Source organism: Pipistrellus hanaki (genome assembly GCF_964339955.1).
Source record: "Pipistrellus hanaki genome assembly, chromosome: 3".
Classification (NCBI taxonomy): domain Eukaryota; kingdom Metazoa; phylum Chordata; class Mammalia; order Chiroptera; family Vespertilionidae; genus Pipistrellus; species Pipistrellus hanaki.
The window spans coordinates 108167363-108185673 of NC_140505.1; the positions used below are offsets into that span (position 1 = coordinate 108167363).

The 18311-nt window shown below is 38.1% G+C and overlaps 1 protein-coding gene across 1 annotated transcript in view; it reads right to left on the reverse strand.

Annotated features, from left to right (window-relative positions):
• Positions 1–263: 263 nt before the first annotated feature.
• FERRY3 (FERRY endosomal RAB5 effector complex subunit 3) overlaps positions 264–18311 on the reverse strand; it is a 48009-nt gene continuing 29961 nt past the window's right edge. Inside the window, exons 10-14 of the mRNA XM_084879266.1 lie at positions 15797–15871; positions 10861–11063; positions 2033–2090; positions 1392–1459; positions 264–796 (exon numbers count right to left, since the gene is read on the reverse strand). Coding sequence (XP_084735392.1) covers positions 704–796; positions 1392–1459; positions 2033–2090; positions 10861–11063; positions 15797–15871 — 497 coding nt within the window. The 3' untranslated portion in view covers positions 264–703. The remainder of the gene's footprint in view (positions 797–1391; positions 1460–2032; positions 2091–10860; positions 11064–15796; positions 15872–18311) is intronic.

Below are 18311 nucleotides of genomic sequence, written 5' to 3' on the forward strand. Positions count from 1 at the left end.
TTTTCCCAGCCCACAAAATGTTATTAACAGACAAGGGCAAGTCATATAAGGAAGATAAGACAGAGGAAAAGAATCCAATGTCTTTTTCTGACTATGAACTTATAAAACCTTCATAAGAGTACATTAAAAACAAGTTATTGAAATAGGAGAATTTTAAAAAAGTATATGTCTCATATATTGTGTTTCTACAAAAAAAGTTTCACAAGACGCCCAAATGTGCAATGTATATTTCAGTGCTTTTTAATTTCGCTTGGCAAATTAGATAGAGGAAAGATTTTATTTGTATGCTTAATCAAGTCATTAAGACTTGTACCTGATATGATTCATACCTTTGGGAAAAGACAAATGTCTTTATGAAAATGCAGTAAACACTCTCCTACATCAAGTGTCCTTGCATGAGATATGCCGCTGTAGGAAGTTTAAACCTACTAGTACTCACAGATAGGATATGACAATAGGGAAAGACTTTTTTTTTTTTTTTTCAGAGAGACTTTAACAATAAATGTGTACATCAGGGGCTGATCATCAGCCTGTACGGTAGACGAGTCTTTGGAATGTTTAACAGACATCTATCACGATTTGATTTGTGGCTTGGGTCACAAGTTCTCTTTCTGAGCATCTTTGCTTGACAGAATCCCAACAGAGCTCAAGTTCCTGGCGAGTTTAACAATCCTCTTCTGCCAGCGTGGTAATACATAAGGGTTTAGTGCTTGGATGTCAGAGTAAGTGTTGATGATACTCGGAAGATCTGGGGAAGCATGTTACTAAGTTGGTAAAACATTTCTTCAGAAATACTCTGTAAGAGGTTAAAAAAAAGTTTGTATTTGTTAAATCATAACTGATTTTTTAAACATTTAAAATATTTTAAATAATGAAACTAGTTCTAGACATGGAGTGCAATATGTAAAAATTATCTTTCATGACTGGTTTAACTGCGCAGCTAAGGACTGGGGTGTTTTCCTCGCTCCATCCTCTGAGAACATATGTTGTTCCTATCAAATAAGGTCTGATGACCAGAAAGACCCTAGATAACACTAGTGTAATCAATTATAAAAGTGCCACTGATTTGCCAAGGGACACACAGAATACAGAACCACTCTCTGCTGATGCCCTTATCTATGAGCTCTTCAAAAACTATATGACATTTATGTGGGGGGAAAGGGTAAATGAGTTAAGTTTGGTTTTGGGGTTAAATAAAAAGATTCCCTGAATGGTAGATGCTAACATCACTGAAATAAACTAAGTGCCTTTATGGCATCCAAACACTTAAAAAAGAGGAAACTGTTAGCATTTTGTTATGTTATACTGAGTCAGGGCAGTGTGCTCACTACATCTGGGAAAAATACTGTAACAGAGATTAAACTGGAGTGAGATATAGTAAGATAACACACCTGTGGAACCAGAAATTGCACTGTCCTAGAAATTCCTCCATCCCATGAAGCCATTTCCATCATGAAACCTAAAACAGAACAATAGACTTTGCTGAATTACGAGTTCTACTTCAAGCCTACCCAGCTCTTTATAGAAATAAACTGAATTTTCATTGTGGGGCTTCATGTCTTGACTTTTTAGGTAATCATTTACTGTAAGAGAGGCTCAGCTACAGGGCAGATAAACATCTGTAACGTGAATTCGCCACGCCAGACATGTTTAACGTCGCTTTGTCAACACACCCACTTATGATTTCTCAAGTACTATTCAGTCTCCATACAATAAAGGCAAAACAGGTTAGCAAAGGCTAAATATATGGCTCTATTTTTTCAAAGAATAAAAGACAATAAAAAACAAGCTATAATTATAATCAGAGCAAAATATAAATAATATCAAAACATCTTGCATTTGAAGAGGGCTGAATAGTTGTGTCTAGGAAAGGATAAGTAAAAACGTCTGCTATGAAATATTTGCTTGATAAACCATTATTGAGGCACCCGATGATGAGTAATGTTTACATTTTTTTTCTCCGGGGTTGCTCTATTTTGAATATTTGGGAGAAAGAAATATAGGTTGTTGTTAAATATAAGGATATGCTCACCTTTGACACACTTAAACACAAGTTCTGCTCTTCTTAAGCACCATGGTATAGTCATTTCCTAGAAACAGAAACAAATCTTGTTTCTAAAGAACTCTTAAAAAATACATACTCAGATCTTAATTTATCTATAATGTTGCTCATCCAGTTTGTGAACAAATTCAGGCAACTATTAGTTAATTTCAGCTGGACTTCTGTGTGTGTGTGTGTGTGTGTGTGTGTTTTAGGCACATGACTTCTTTCATTTGCTGTACTATATGTACCGTGTTTCCCCGAAAATAAGACATCCTCCGAAAATCAGACCTAGCACATGGAAAGATAAGACATCCCCTGAAAATAAGACCTAGCACAACTTTGGGAGAAAAAATTAACATAAGACACTGTCTTATTTTCGGGGAAACAGGGTATTTATTGCATTAGAACTAAAACTAATAAAAATCTTGCTGACTGCCTCCTCCCCCAAAACAAAACAAAACAAAACCCAGAAAGGACTAGGATTCTGGGGGAATTTTCAGAACACAATTTAAAAACTGTTGTTTTATTGAACTAATATATCATAATTTATTTAAACAGCCCTTTATAGCTAGATTTCCATTTTTAAATAATATTACAGTGAATGTATTTATGCATATGTGTGAATATATATATATATATATATATATATATATATATATCTGTATTTTTAAAAAAACTTATTGATTGACTTGAGAGAGAGGGAGGAAGGGGGAGACAGAGAGACTTATTGTTCCACTTATTCATATACTAGAGATAGAGACCCAATGCACGAATTCATGCACCAGTGGGGTTCCTCAGCCTGGCCTGCAGGATACGGCTAAAACCGTCTCTCCAACATCCCCTAAGGGGTCCCGGACTGCTAGAGGTCACAGGCCAGGCTGAGGGAGCCCACCGGTACATGACTGGGGCTGGGGAGGGACGCAGGAGGTTGGCAGCTGGGGAGGGACCACAGGAGGGCTCCAGGGTGTGTTTGGCCTATCCCAATCAGCCTGACCCCACCAGCAAGCTAACCTGCTGGTAGGAACATCTTCCCCCATCAGTGCACGTCATAGTGAGCGGTTGAGCGGCCTTAGCATATCATTAGCATATTACATTTTGATTGGTTGAATGGCCAACCAGACGACCAGACACTTAGCATATTAGGCTTTTATTATATAGGACTAGTGTACTGATGCATGAAATTCGTGCATGGGGGGGGGGGGGGCGGGATTGTCCCTCAGCTCGGCCTGCACCCTCTCCAATATGGGACCCCTCAATGGATGTCAGACTGCCTAAACCAGCAGTTGGACATCCCTCTTGCAATCCGGGACCACTAGCTCCTAATTGCTTACCTGCCTGCCTGCCTGCCTGCCTGATCGTCCCTAACCACTCTGTCTGACGGCCTGCTTGCCCCCAACTGTCCCTCCCCCCTCTTGCTGGCCTGATTGCTCCCAAGCCTTCCCCCCCGCACCAGCCTACTCGCCCCCAACTGCCCACCCCCCGCTGGCCTGATCACCCCCAACTGTTTTCTCCTCCTGGCCTGATCACCCCTAATGGCCTCTGCCTTGGCCCCGCCACCATGGCTTTGTCCAGAAGGACATCTGGAAGGTCTCCTGGTCTAATTAACAAATTATTCTTTTATTAGTATAGATTCATTGGTTGATTCTTGTATATGCCCTGACCAGGGATCAAACCCAAAACCTTAGTGTATTGAGACTATGTTCTAATCAACTGAGCTGCCTGGCTAAGGCTCTATATCTTGTTTTTGAATAATTTATTGGTATACTTATAAAATTTAAGTCCTTTCCCTAAAAGTTAGATCAATTTACATTAGCCATTAGCAATGTATGCACCATCCAATTTCATCATATGTTCACTAGCACCTGGATATTTAAATGTTACTTAAAATATTATTTGACATTATTACTAATTTAATAGATCCAAAATGGCATTACTCTGATAGTTTTTTAAAATGAGACTTTATTTTTTGAAAGTTTTAGGTTTACAAAATATTATGAAAATGGTACAGAGAATTTCCCTATCCTCTCACACCCAGTTTCCCCTACTATTAACTCCCACTCTCATTACTATTAACTAATATATTACTAAGAGTGAGTCAGTTTAGTTACCTATCAAGTATAAAGAGAACAGATTATACCAAAAAACTGCAGGGAAATTCTTTAGCAATTCTAATACACACTTTAATAGCTAATAACTCAATTTTGAAAATGTATTTTAATAAACACTGCCTTTATAATTATTCAAAATATGTGTATATATATTTTTTGGGACACTATACATACATATATATGGGTTACTACAACTGAATTCTTTTCTACACTGTGAAGTAATCCTATTTAATAAAAGGGTAATATGCAAATTAACCATCACTCCACGACAAAGATGGCAGCGCCCATAGCACCGAGGCCACGAAGGATGGGCTGTGGACACAAGGCAGGGTTGCTGGGCTGGGGGCGTGCTCCGAGCTGCTGCCATGTGGCTTGGGGCATGTCCCCAGCCCAGTGGACACAACGAGGGGCTGCCAGTGGCCACCATGCAGCTTGGGGCACACCCCCAGCCCAGCGGACAGAAGCCCACCAAACAGAACGTGGGGCTGCTGGGCTGGGGTGTGCCCCAGGCAGCTGCTGCTGCGTGGCTCAGGCACACACATGGCCCAGCGGACAGAAGCCCAGCTCCGTGGGGCTTGGGGCACACTCCCATCCCAGCGGACTCAAGTTGTGTGAACCATTTTTTAGCTTTCTTTGTTACCTTTACAATATTCTATAATACTGAATATATAGATGTTCAGAACCTTAGGTTGAGCGAATCCCTGTTTCATTCATGGAAATCTAAAAAGAAAGCGACTTTCTTTACAAAAAGACTTTGATAGGAAACTACTTTTTGTGAACAAGATACTTTAAAATTGACAAATAAAAAAGGGTCTAGTTACTGAGAAGGCTAAAAGGTACAGAATCCTCTTTTCCAAAGCTCTGGAAGCTTATGAAAATGACTAGTGAAATTTTCTGATATTTACATTATATTTACAATACTTCTCCGATTCAAAGTTCACAAAAAGGAACAGTGCCTTATGGGAGTACACACATGCACAGTGATAAGTTTTTGTATTTTGACTTGTTCCTCCCAGTTTAAAAAAATAATGTACAGAGAGAGCAAGGTGACTAAGAAATATCTACCTACAGCTAAGAGGAAATACTGACAGTTCTTAAAACTACAATAGTAAGTCTTATGTTTTCATGGAATTTTAAATTTATATAATTTATATTTCACCAAGAAACCTTTATTTAAAAAAAAAAAAGACACCAAGAAAGGTACAGTCAATCATCCAAGGCCATGGGACAGTCTGAGATGTGCATTTTCATTTTCTTAATAGTATCTTCTGATGAAAAAGGTGTTATATTTTAATTAAGTATGATTTATTTAAGTTTTTCTTTTATGGCTTTTGTGTGTATGTGTGTGTGTCCTAACAAATCTTTGCTTAACCTGATGTCATCAAGGTTTTCTTTTATGTTTTCCTCTAGAAGTTTTATAGTATAAGCTTTTTTGGTTTAGATCTAGGATCTCTTTGAAGTTAATTTGTATGTGAGGTAAAATTCAAGCTTATCTTTTCCATATGAATATCCAATTCTTCCAACACTAGTGGTTGAAAACACTACCCTTGCCCTGCTGGTGTGGCTCAGTGGTTGAGCACCTATGAGGAGGTCACAGTTCAATTCCCAGTTGGGGCACATGCAGGGTTTCAGGCTAAATCCTCAGTAGGGGGTGTGCAGGAGGCAGATCAATGACTCTCTCTCATCACTGATGTTTCTCTCTGTCTCTCCTTATCCCTTCCTCTCTGAAATCAAGCCTAGGCAGGTCCAGCCGCACCGCTTACCTGCTGCTGGAGTCCCCCAGTCCTTTCATAGAAAATGGGTTGCCTCAAAAGTTGGTTAAGCTTCTTAAAACAAAAAGCACTCAAAATCTTTGAAAAGGGAATTCTGCCAAACCGCGAATACTGCCCGTTCTTAGCAGCTGCTGCGTCCCTCGCCCCCCACACCCGGGACTGGGGGAGTCTGGCAGGGCTGAGAGGACTGGGCACCACCATCTTGTGGCTATGGGCACTGCCTTTCTTGTGACACAGTGATGGTTAATTTGCACATCACCATTTTATTAGATAGGATGGGATATATAACATAGTGAGCTAGGTAAGAGTATATAAAGTTTTTATCATGGCAAAGTGACAACCTTACCGTCACACCTGTGAGAAGGCACTGTGAAAGAAATACATTGATGCCCTAGCTGGTTGGGCTCAGTGGATAGAGTGTCAGCCTGTGTACTGAAGGGTCCCCGGTTTGATTCTAGTAAAGGGCACATGCTTGGGTTTTGGGCTCAGTCCCCAGCAGGAGGCAGCTGATCAATCATTCTCTCTCATCATTGATGTTTCTCTCCCTTCCTCTCTGAAATCAATCCATATTAATAAAAGCCTAGGTAGCCCTCGCACGACATTGTCCAAGATGGTCGCCACAAGATAGCCACCACAAAATGACACATGCACAGTGGAGGCAGGGTCCGGTGGCCGCTCTGCGTATTGAACTCCCTCAGCTCTACATAGTACAGAGGAGGCCAATCCCGGTGGAGGATGCAGGTTATGGCAGTGGAGGATGCGGATCATGGCAGGGGAGGGCAGTTTTGGTTGATCGGGCCAGAAGGGAAGGGCATTGGGGGCGATTGGGCCAGCAGGGGAGGGCAGTTAGGGGCGATCTGGATGGTAGGGGGGGGGCAATTGGGGGCAATCAAGTTAGCAGAAGAGGGCAGCTATGGGCCATAAGGCCAGCAGGGAAGGGCAGTTGTGGGTGATTGGGCCAGCAGGGGAAGGCAGTTGTGGGCCACTGGGTCGGCAGGGGAGCAGTTAGGGAGCTATCAGGTTGGCAGGCAGAAGCAGTTAGGAGCAGTCAGACAGGCAGGCAGGTGAGTGGTTAGGAGCCAACAGTCCCAGATTGTAAGAGGGATGTTCGACTGTCTGACCCCTGCAGTATCAGGCCTAAACTAGCAGTCAGACATCCCCTGAGGGGTCCCAGATTAGAGAGGGTGCAGGCCAATTGAGGGATACCTCCGCCCCCCTCCCCACCCTGTACACGAATGTCGTGCACTGGGCCTCTAGTAAAAACATATTTAAAAAAAACAAATACATTGAAAAAGCTGAATGGATCATGTGAAACACTTCAGACTTTGGAACTGAGGCAGCAAACTGGGCCCTATGGCTATACTTTAGATGATAAATGGGGACTGAACACACAGAATCAATCCTAAATTTGTGAAATTAAAATGTCAATTCTGATTAAACTGCAGACAGTACTGTCTAAAGTTAATGGCCATACCTTGATGACTCAACTTGAATCTTCTGACTAGGATAAGGCTAACTGCAGAGGTTACTATGCTTTAGATGTTATACAGGTCTTCACTGTATGTCTTGGAAGTTAGATATCAGAATTATTTCATGAGTTTTTGAACAGGAAGGAAATTGCAAAACTATTCTTTACTCCCCAGTATGTGGCACTGAGGTACCTGAAATACTTGTATTAATCTGTTCCACAGTCATTATCAGAAGGTGAGAACTACTCTGGCTTTCTCACTTTTCATATTCAAAAGCAATGGCAGATTACAACCACTCTGAGGATGTATTTGATTGTATCTAACAAAGTGGAACATATGCATACCCTGAGACCTAACAATTCCATCCCTAAGTATATGCCCAACAGAAATGCCAACATGTATGTATGGAATGTTCATAGCAACATATGTGTCATAATAATCAAAGCCTGGAAACTATCCAAATATCCAAAAATAGTAAAACAGTAATAGTAAAGTTGTAGGCTCTGTGCTTACAATTCACAATGGAATGACATATAACAATGAGGATGAAGTCTACAACCACAAGTAGTAATATATTGATTTCAGGGAGGAAGAGAGGAGGAGATAGAAACATCACTGATAAGATAGAATCATTGATCAGCTGCCTCACTGATCAGCTGCCTCCTACATGCCCCATACCAGGGATTGAGCCCACAACCTGGGCATGTCCCTTGACTGGAATTGAACCCGGGACCCTTTAGTCCACAGGCCGACGCTCTATCCACTACACAAATGGTAATATAAATAAATTTCATAAACATAAGATTGGGTGATAGAAGTCAGATAAGGAGTATGTACTATATAATTCATTCTGCTTAAATGAATTATAAAAACACATCAGATAAGGAGTATGTACTATATAATTCATTCTGCTTATATTATTATAAAAACACACCTAACTAATTTCTGCTTTTCAAAGTGAAAGTTGTGTTTACCTTTTTGGGGGCACTGTGGTTCACATGATTGGAAGAGAACATGAGGGCGGCTTCTGGGTGCTGGTAATGTTCTGTTCAATGATCTGGGTATTTGTTACATTGGTGTTCGGTTTGTGAAAATTTGAGCTATATATTTAGGATATATGTATTTTTCTATGTGCATTATACTGTAACAAAAAGTTAAAAACAAACAACCTCTTCACCAACCACAATAATTATAATTAAAATCCCTATGTCCCAGATTATTCAACAAATAGTAAAAATAAAAGAAAGTCAGCCTGTTTGCTCAGTGGATAGAGCACCGGCCTGCTGACTGAAAGGTCCCAGGTTTGATTCTGGTCAAGGGCACATGCCCAGGTTGTGGGCTTGATTCTCAGTAGGGCGAGTGCAGGAGATGGCTGATAATTGATTTTCTCTCATCACTGATGTTTCTATCTCTCCCTTCTGAAATCAATTAAAAAGAAAAAAAAATGTAGGATTCTTGACTTGCAGGTTCATTCCACATCTATCAGGTTAGACTGACTCCAGGATGACAGTATCTTCATATCACAAAGATCTACACAGATAAAACTAGTAATATCAGTATATGTTTCTTCTTACCGACATACTATTGTTTCCTTTGTTAAAAACAACAACAACAACACACTACAATTAATTTCTACAGCTCTTTTTATTTACTATAGTCTATAGTCTGTTCTAGATATTACCATCACGCACACACTAAAATGTGGTAACTGAGTGTCTAGCAATTCTGTTAGAGAAAGAAAACAATACCTGAAAATGCAGGAAACCTAAGACAAATATTACCGCTATATCCTGTGTAGTGTTGTCTGAATTTATAGAATAAACTTCTTGACCTGAATGGATGTTTAAATACAACAAATGGTAAGATCATGGCCCAATATACTTTTGTGAATTAAAATGGACACTTTGGAAACAAATTTAATGTTCTGCAGCTGGCTGTCCCGATTTAAAACATGTAACTTTTGTAACCTCGTGGGAGAGGGAACGCTGGTAGTATCAGATGTCTGAAGTAAATCCGAACTTAGTGACTTTTGGAAACACTGCTTTGAGGTTGTTTCCCACCTACATATGACCATTTTTATAAACTGGTTAACCAGGAGCCCAGCTGCAGGAATGTTTGAACATTTTCTTGTGGCTGGAATTCATTACGAACTTTCTTTGTTATTCCCCAAGAGCTCGTTTATATATGGACTAATTAGTGATGATAACCTAACAATGGCTAAAAAATTCCTGATGGAATTAAGACTTTATAAAGCTATGGTGGGGGGAAAATGTGTTGATGTCAATCTCCTGATACCATATTAGGTATGACAGGCTACAGAAGTGAATGGAATGAGAGGTTAGAAAGTATGAGGCAACTTTCAGTATAGAGCCAGAATTCTCTTAATCAAAATGATAATGTGTCTGGTGAAAATACAAATGGACTATAAGTGGAAAATCATCTTGCCTTATATGGCAATGATTTGTGTGTATGTGTGTTTACATAGGGTATTGCATTTAAAAATGAGGTCTCTTATAATCAGTCTTAGTGGAGGCTCAGTCTCTCTAAAAAGCAAAACATAAAATATTTTACATACTTTACCATAAGCATTAATACACATCTTTTATTTTAATAAATAACTTCTAATAATCAATGGTCAAACTTCCTTCCTGACATTCACAATCTGCACTTACCAATTAGCCATTTTACTTGAAAAAAAAAAAAGGCCACCTCAAGACAGGCAGGCACCAGGTTGCTGACATGGGCCCAGGTTGACCCCTGCCTCCCCCAGAAGGACCTGCCTGCATCCATTTGTTTTGAGGCTGCTTTGTTCCTCCAGACTATGTGAAATTTAATTTTTAGTCCTTGCATTATTTCTACAACTTAGCCCCTGTAGCCAGTTTTTATGTGGGTGAGGGAAGAGAGCAAGAGAGAAAGCAAACAGTCATGAAAAGAGATTTTTTAAAATGTAAAATATAAAGTACAGTATTTAATAAAATAAGTGCATGACTATACCATGTTTTACTTATAGAAGTCACTACATGTATTATCCAAAGATCATCCTTGACAAAATGTTAAAATGAAACTGGATTCTTCCTGTCCCTTGCCTATTAGTGTAGTCTCAGAGATGGCGAACTAAGTTTAATGTTAGCCTAAGCCAAATACAAATGTGGAGGCAAATTCTAATGCTAAATAATTTTCAAGACCAAAACAGAGGAGAAAAAGGAGGGAGAAAAATCTAATGATTTTTTTTATTTATATTCTAGTTACCTTCAATAGAATAATGCTATAATTCTCTGAAAATAAATGGTTAAGAATTATTAACTGTTTTGTATTTTATGCTACTCAATCCTATCAACCAGATAGGAGATAAAAATTTCCATTAGTTAAAAAAAAAAAGTGCTTTTAAAATGTAAAGTGATTATTGTTAGCACACAATATGGAGGGTTATATATTCATACAATTACAGCATTTTCCTATATGCTCACCTCTGACATATCATGCACGAGCAAGAGAGGAATACTTATTGTTGTGATGTCGTGGGTGCAGCAAACCTTGAGTATGTTTCGGAGCCCCATAATGGCAGGATCGCGAGCAGTGATGTTTCCAGATTTCACATTGTCATCCACACAAAGATGAAAAGCAACATGGATTTCTGAGAGATTAGAATGCCTTGTAATGTAAAATTCTCCTGTGAACAACAAACACAATCATGATTTTCAAATGGCTAAATCACGCCATCAATGGAGAGCACAAAGAGCTGGAATGGGCAATCAATGTACCAAACTAGTAGAAGTGAATCAGGAACCTATGTTGGGTTCCAGAAGCAATTATAATTACTGCATATAAATTCTTGGAGAGAAAGTTATGGAAAAAGAAGCAATAGCCACTCTTGCATTAGATTCATAAATTGGTTATGTAGTAACCACCAAGTAGTAAGTAAATCAAATGAGTATTCATCATCTCTATGTTGATATCAATGCTCAGTGTCCCACTTAACTCAAACTTATCATGTAAAAACAGGTTACTTGACTACCTGTCATCCTCACATCCTAAATCTGCTCTTTCCCATCTCAATTTATGGGTCTAATTTCTGTCCAGTTATTTGCTCAGAACAGAAACACAAAAGTGCCTTTCATTACTTTTTTTCTCTCAATGTGCCTGTCCAATCCCCATTCCAATTCACCACCAACTATTTTCAGTAACATCTCCAAAAAATATCTCAAATATGAGCACTCTATTTTTACTGCTATCACCTAGTCATGCTACCATCACCTCTCACCTAGGTTTTTGTAATAGCCTCTTAATGAATCTCTCTGTTTCCATTGTTGCCCATAGTGCAAGCAAATGATTTACATGTAAATAACATTATATCAACCCGCTACGTAAAATCCCCCAACAGGCTCACAGCACATTCAGAAAAAAGTCCAAATGCTTTACTGTGATCTGCAAGGCCTATGATTTGGACACTGCCTATCTGTCTGACATCCTCTTGTCTCAATCTCTCTCTTCCTGCCCAGCCACACTGGCTTTTGTTCAGTTCTGCAAACATGTATAGCTTGTTCCCAATTCCGGCTGCTTTGTGAAAAGTGTCCCCAGGATTTTTGTACAGCTGACTTTTCATTGATCATGTCTCAGATCAAAAGCCACCTCCTTAGAGAGGCTTTCTTGACTGTTCCAGGGGCTGGAGGACTTCCTCAACTCTCACTTCTCTTTGTTACGTTTTATTCTATTCCTGGCAATGAGATTTGCATTGTTTATGAGATTATTTTAAAGAGACCCTTTGTTTACATTCCATAACTAGGAATTTTGTCTATCTTGTTTAATGTTCTATCTCTAGCACACAGAAGAGTACCTGGTACATAGAAGGTAGTTAATAAACATTTGTCGAATGAATGGATGAACAAATGTCTTAGACTGAATTTTATTTATTTTTTATTTTTTTATTTTATTTTTTTAATATATTTTATTGATTTTTTTTTGCCCCCCTTCCTTCCTCCCAAACATTCCCTCCCTCCCTAGAGTTTTATGTCCATTGGTTGTCCTTATATGCATGTATACAAGTCATCAAAACTTAAAATCCATGCCTCCTACAATCATTGCATTTTCTATGTAGCCACATTAGCTACAGAATATAAAATCTCATCAGCTTTTGTATTCTACAGTTTCTGTCATATAAAGAAACAAAATATAAAACATAAAGAATATGTTTTTAAAAATACACTTTGTTGCCAGGAAATTCTGGTATGTCCTTCTAGGAAAGCTGTGCTCTTCTAAGAAGTATTCTCCTATCACTAACCCCTGCCCTACACAGTCTTCTTACCTTGGCTTCAAAGTCATCATCTCAGGATTTTACTTATACGTACTTATTAACAAATAGTATAGTTAAAGGTACTCAGTGTACTTTAGCACAATGTTTAACCATTTCTATTATAGGAGGTATTTTTCTTTTTAACTTAAGATAAAAGAATTAGATAAGCAGAAAAATGAATTAAAGAAAAAAAAAAGCAGAGACATAAACATGAAAATAAACTAGTCAAATAAAAAGTTTAAAAAATTATCTGATGAAAAATAGTTTTGTCACAATTTTCTGGAAGGCAATAAAAGGCACAAGTAGCTTAGTAGAAACCCGGACGACTCTCTCTGAGACCATATACTTCTGGGCCCAATGAAATGCACCGCCTCCTAAACTCCTCTGATCATTGGTGATGCAGGTCTTACAGGAAATATGGCCATGGCCCAGCAGTGAGGCAGATGACTTAGTGAGCAGCCGCTCCTAACACCCACATCGCTTCGGGTGACCTTAGAACCCCTGTCACTGGGCTTCATTTTACCCATTAGTAAAAGGGGGGTTGTGGAGCTGGCAGTATTAATGACAGCAATATAATATAGTAGAAAACGGACTAGATTGGGCATTAAGAAGATCTGCCTCTAGCACTTATTGGCTGAGTGATCTTGGGTAAATCAATTCAACTTATAGATCCTTCGTACATCATGTATAAAATGGAAAAAATAATGCCGGTCTGCTTTTCTTGCAAAGTAGTTTTGAGAATTAGATGATATAGACTGTAAATACTTAGATTATTTTAAAGCAAATGATAAAGCAAAACTACTAATTAAAAATTATATGAATAAAATATTTTTTCTTTGCAACTTAAAAAATGTAAAGCTTTTGTGATTTGGATCTTTTTTTCTCTGTTTACTTCCTAGCTGTGTAGGCATTCTTTAATTAAACAGAAATTCAGATCCTACCTGCATATCTAGTTGAAGAGCTTAATATTCCTTTTTTAATGCAGACTTAATGGCATAGTTTCCTGATTTGTGGTGATAATGAGATACTAATCTATTGGCTTTTTCCAAAAAGGAACAAGGAAGGAAATAAGCATAGCAATAAAGAGTTAAGTTTTTGCCCTGGCTGGGTTTTCTCAAGGGTTAGAGTACTGGCCCACAGACAGAAGGGTTGCAGGTTTGATTCCCAGTCAAGGGCACATACTTCAGTGGTGGGCTTCATCCCCAGCTCCGGTTGGGGCTTGTGCAGGAGGCAGCCAACCAGTGTGTCTCACTCACATTTGATGTCTTTCTTTCTCTCTATCTCTCTCTCTGTCTCTTTCCCTCCCTCTCTCCCGCTTCCCTCTCATTATCTCTAAAAATCAATGGAAAAAATATCCTCCAGTGAGGATTAACAAAAAGAAAAAAAAAACACAGTTAAGTTTAAAAACAAAAACAGAAACAGACAATGGTACTTCCAGAGATATTAAGATTGGTACATTTTAAGAAAACCACAAAACATGGATAATTTAAATTATGGATCTATGAAGAGAAATATAATGATTCCTGTCTCAATGAAGGTATTTTTAGATAGAGAGGAGGACAGTTTCCTGTTCCACAAAGTGGTGATGCAATCCGGCCTCTAACATTATCCACTAAGGTAGGATATCTGAAGGTGGAAGGAAATTCAGAAGCTGATGACCACAAGTTAACTGACTAAGACTGACAAGATAATACCAGAAATGGCTATGGTATTTTCCTAGATTCAATGGAATGTGACCTACACATAGAAAACCTGGGAAGGAAATATGAAGAAACAACCTTGGCCATTTATGAAACTACAAAATATACCATTTAGTTTAAGAGACTTTACACTTATAAAGTAAACAGATAGGCCTTCCTTGTTATGCCCTGTCATAAAAACACTATTAAGGATCATCAGAGTGAATCCAATCTGGGATAGGACCAAGAGACTGAATATCCAGTTTATATACTACTAGAGGCCCGATGCATGAAACTGATGTGAGAGGAGGCCTTCCTTCCCTCAGCTGCCGGCACCAGCTTCCCTCTGGCACCCAGGACCCAGGCTTCCCTTGCAGCCCCTGCTTTATCAGAAGATCGTCCAGAAGGACATCCAATCTAATTAGCATATTATGCTTTTATTATTATAGATATACCCAAGATAATAAGGAAATGAAAGAAATGTAAAGTACATAAGTTGATGGGAAAATAGAAAGATTTTAAATCAGATGACCCATCTTCTCTCACAAGTTCAACTGTTTATATTTCTATGTACCATTGTTTATGTTTCAGAATAAAATTATTTCTTGGTTCATTAAAGAAACTAAGAAATCAATGTATGAAAGAAGAAATCTAAAATAGCAAATAACAATAAGGCTTATGCAACTGCTTGAGCAAGTTTTCTTATATGGATCTAGAAAACTCAGTGCTAATTATAAGATTTAAGTTGCAGAACATCTGTGAAAGTATACTATATAGATATGATGCTGTTTTAAAATGATACACTGACAAACTTTTTATGAAGTATGCCATAAAAACTAATGTTTCAAATCTGATTTCAATGTTTCCTATTTAATAAAGAGGGGATATGCAAATTGACCATCACACTATAACAAGATGGCTGCACCCACAGCTAAAGCAGCGATTCTGTAACACAAGATGGCTGTGTCCACAGAGGAGGCTGAATTCCCGTTATGAGCCTTCACGAGCAATCAGAAGGGACTTGAGGCTGCACCACCTGCCTGGTGGGGCTTGACAGGGGACCTCACGCAGGGCCAGGCAACCTGAGGCAATGCCTCCCACCCAGCGGGGCTTGACCGGGGTGGGGCCGGCTGGGTCTGTATGTAGGCCAATGGTGGTGGGGCCAGCCGGGTCAGGGTCTTGTGTGATTTTGAGGCACATGTAGGTGGGCGGGGACTTGATTCTGGTTCCTGTGGTGCACCCCAGACTCTGATAGGAGGAAGATTTTCATATACATTTTACTAATTTTCTTTCATCTCTGACACTTCTATTACAGAGAAAGGGCAAATAGCAATATTAAAATATTTCTTCTAATTAATTCTCTTTTAATGTCCATGAATTTGTGCACCAGGTCACTAGTATGATAAGAAAATTGCAATTTGAAATAATACTTACCAGGTAAAATATTTAAATAGTTTCTATCAGCATTTTTAGACTTATCTTCACTTCCTCCATCTCGGTTTCCAGAATCTATTAATAAGATAATGGAACATGAAAGACTATCACAACATATAAAAACACATTACTACTACTATTCCTCAAGCAATCATGACAGCAAACATTTATTAGGAATCTCTAATAAATTTATTAGGTGCCAGGTATTCCGAAGCATGCTTTACATCAGGAATGGGGAACATCTAGCCCACAGGCCACATAAGGCCCACAAAATCATTCGGTCTGACCCTGCCAAGGCATTAAGGGTGAGTTAATTAAATGTTTAACCAAATAGAGCAGGCTAATATTTAAGTTGATAATTTTGTATGGCCCTCAAATGATGTTGTAAATATCCAAACGGCCCTTGGCAGAAAGAAAGTTCCCCACTACTGCTTTACATGGTGGTCTCATTTAATTTTTTAAAAAATGTCAATAACAACAACGTTATGAGTTAAGTACTTTTAGTACTTGATTTATATTTGAGGAAACAGATACTTCATAGGTTAATCAACTTATCCAAGAATGTGCAGGTAAGTGGTGTAACCAGGATTGAACCTACATATACAGATCCCAAATCCTCTTATCTTAACCACATTAGTTTTGCCAATACCCTATTTTTCTGAGAGGTTCAAAGCACTAAGTTAACAGCACATAAAATAACTTCATTAGATAGTTGTCATGTGGCCATTTTTATTTTTAGAATCTGAGTCACTGTTTTTTATATAACTTATTCAGAACTATAAACAAATGGTTAGAAGCACCAGGAATCACTTTACTTATAATTTGACATTATATACAATTTACTTCAAACAGATATGCAAGTTTCTATTTCAAATGGAGCAATTTTTTTCAGGTAGTCAATAGCTATTCTTTGTAGAAGGCATGATATTACTTAAAAGGATACATGTTAGTAAAATGAGATACATCACAATTGACCACATGTTATTATGGTTATATATGAATTATTTTACATATACACATATTTTTAATAGAAGATACATATGAATTTTATAAGAACTCTATCAGAAATAAATAAAATGCAGAATAAATATTAACATTTAAAGTAGCACTTTTTAAGAAGCCGTATATTGATTCCAATTAAATACAAAACTATTTGGAATGGCCTTTGGCATCAGAAAATCACTTGAAAAGAGTCAGAACTTCAAATAAATAAACTGCACATACCAAGGGAATATCATGGTCTCAAGAAAGTGCTGAATAAAAATAACTAAATATTTTTACCTAGGAACTACTTTAATGAATTGACTTATAACATCATACCTTGTAAACACATATATTTTATGAATGGACAGAGGGAGAGAGAGGCACAAAGAGAAGGAAGGCTCTGTGTTGCCAGAATCCATTATTTAATGTAATAGTCAGTTTTTCATTCAGAGCCATGTAATTGATAGGCTCTGAATACATATCTGATCATAGCACAGAAAACAAAACAAAAACAGTAATTAAGGACTTTAATCTTGCTCACATAAGGTATGAACAAACAGAATTCCTGTTCAGTAAACAAGAGAGAATAGTTCATAGTCCATTTTCCTTTCCATGCTTTTTTTTCTTCTTAGAGGGAGGGAGGGAGGAAGGGAGGGAGAGAGAGGAAAAGAGAGAGAGAGAAAGAGAGAGAGAGAGAGAGAGAGAGAGAGAGAAAGAGAGAATATGATGTGAGAGAGAAACATTCACTAGTTGCCTCTCATACATGCCCCAATCCCAATTGGGGCTGAACTTGCAACCAATTGGGGCTGTATGAGCCCTGACCGAGAATTGAAGCCATGACCTTTTGGTGTACAGGTAAACGCTCCAACCAACTAAGCCACACCGACCAAGACTCCCTTTCCATGTTTACTAAGAAAATGGCCATTTTTAATTTTCTTAAATGCATATAAAATATGTAAAAAAAACATTGTTTTTGTGGGAATATAATAAACACAGTAAAGAAAACAATGGAATGTCTTAGAATAAAAAGGTACTTGTATATCAGGATATAAATGTGTCGAACAAATAATGTGGGCATGCACAGAAAAGAAAAAGACAGAGAAAATATTAAAAAAAAACCAAACTGTTCTGTAACAACATGTAGTTCCTTTAAGAAAGTTGTCTTTTACAAACCTACTTGTTTCACTGACTCACTTAAACCACAAAATAGTTGCTTGAACAAAAACAAAATAGTACCATGATGTACACACATTGCCTTAAGCGTATGTGGTTTAAAAACTTCCTGTCATTTTACTGCACTCTTGCTATCTCTCACAAATATACTTAGAATCCTCCTTCTGCCACACCTGTCATGATCTCAATTTTCATGTTTTAGTCACTACTAAGAATAATATTAAAATGTTAGTGATCACATCATTTCTAGTTTTGAAAGAGATGGAGGAAGATGGTAGATGAATCAGAGGGCACACTGAAATTTTCCAAATGTTCCCGGTTAGGATATGCTTCCATAACCAATTTCCTAGTACTCAGC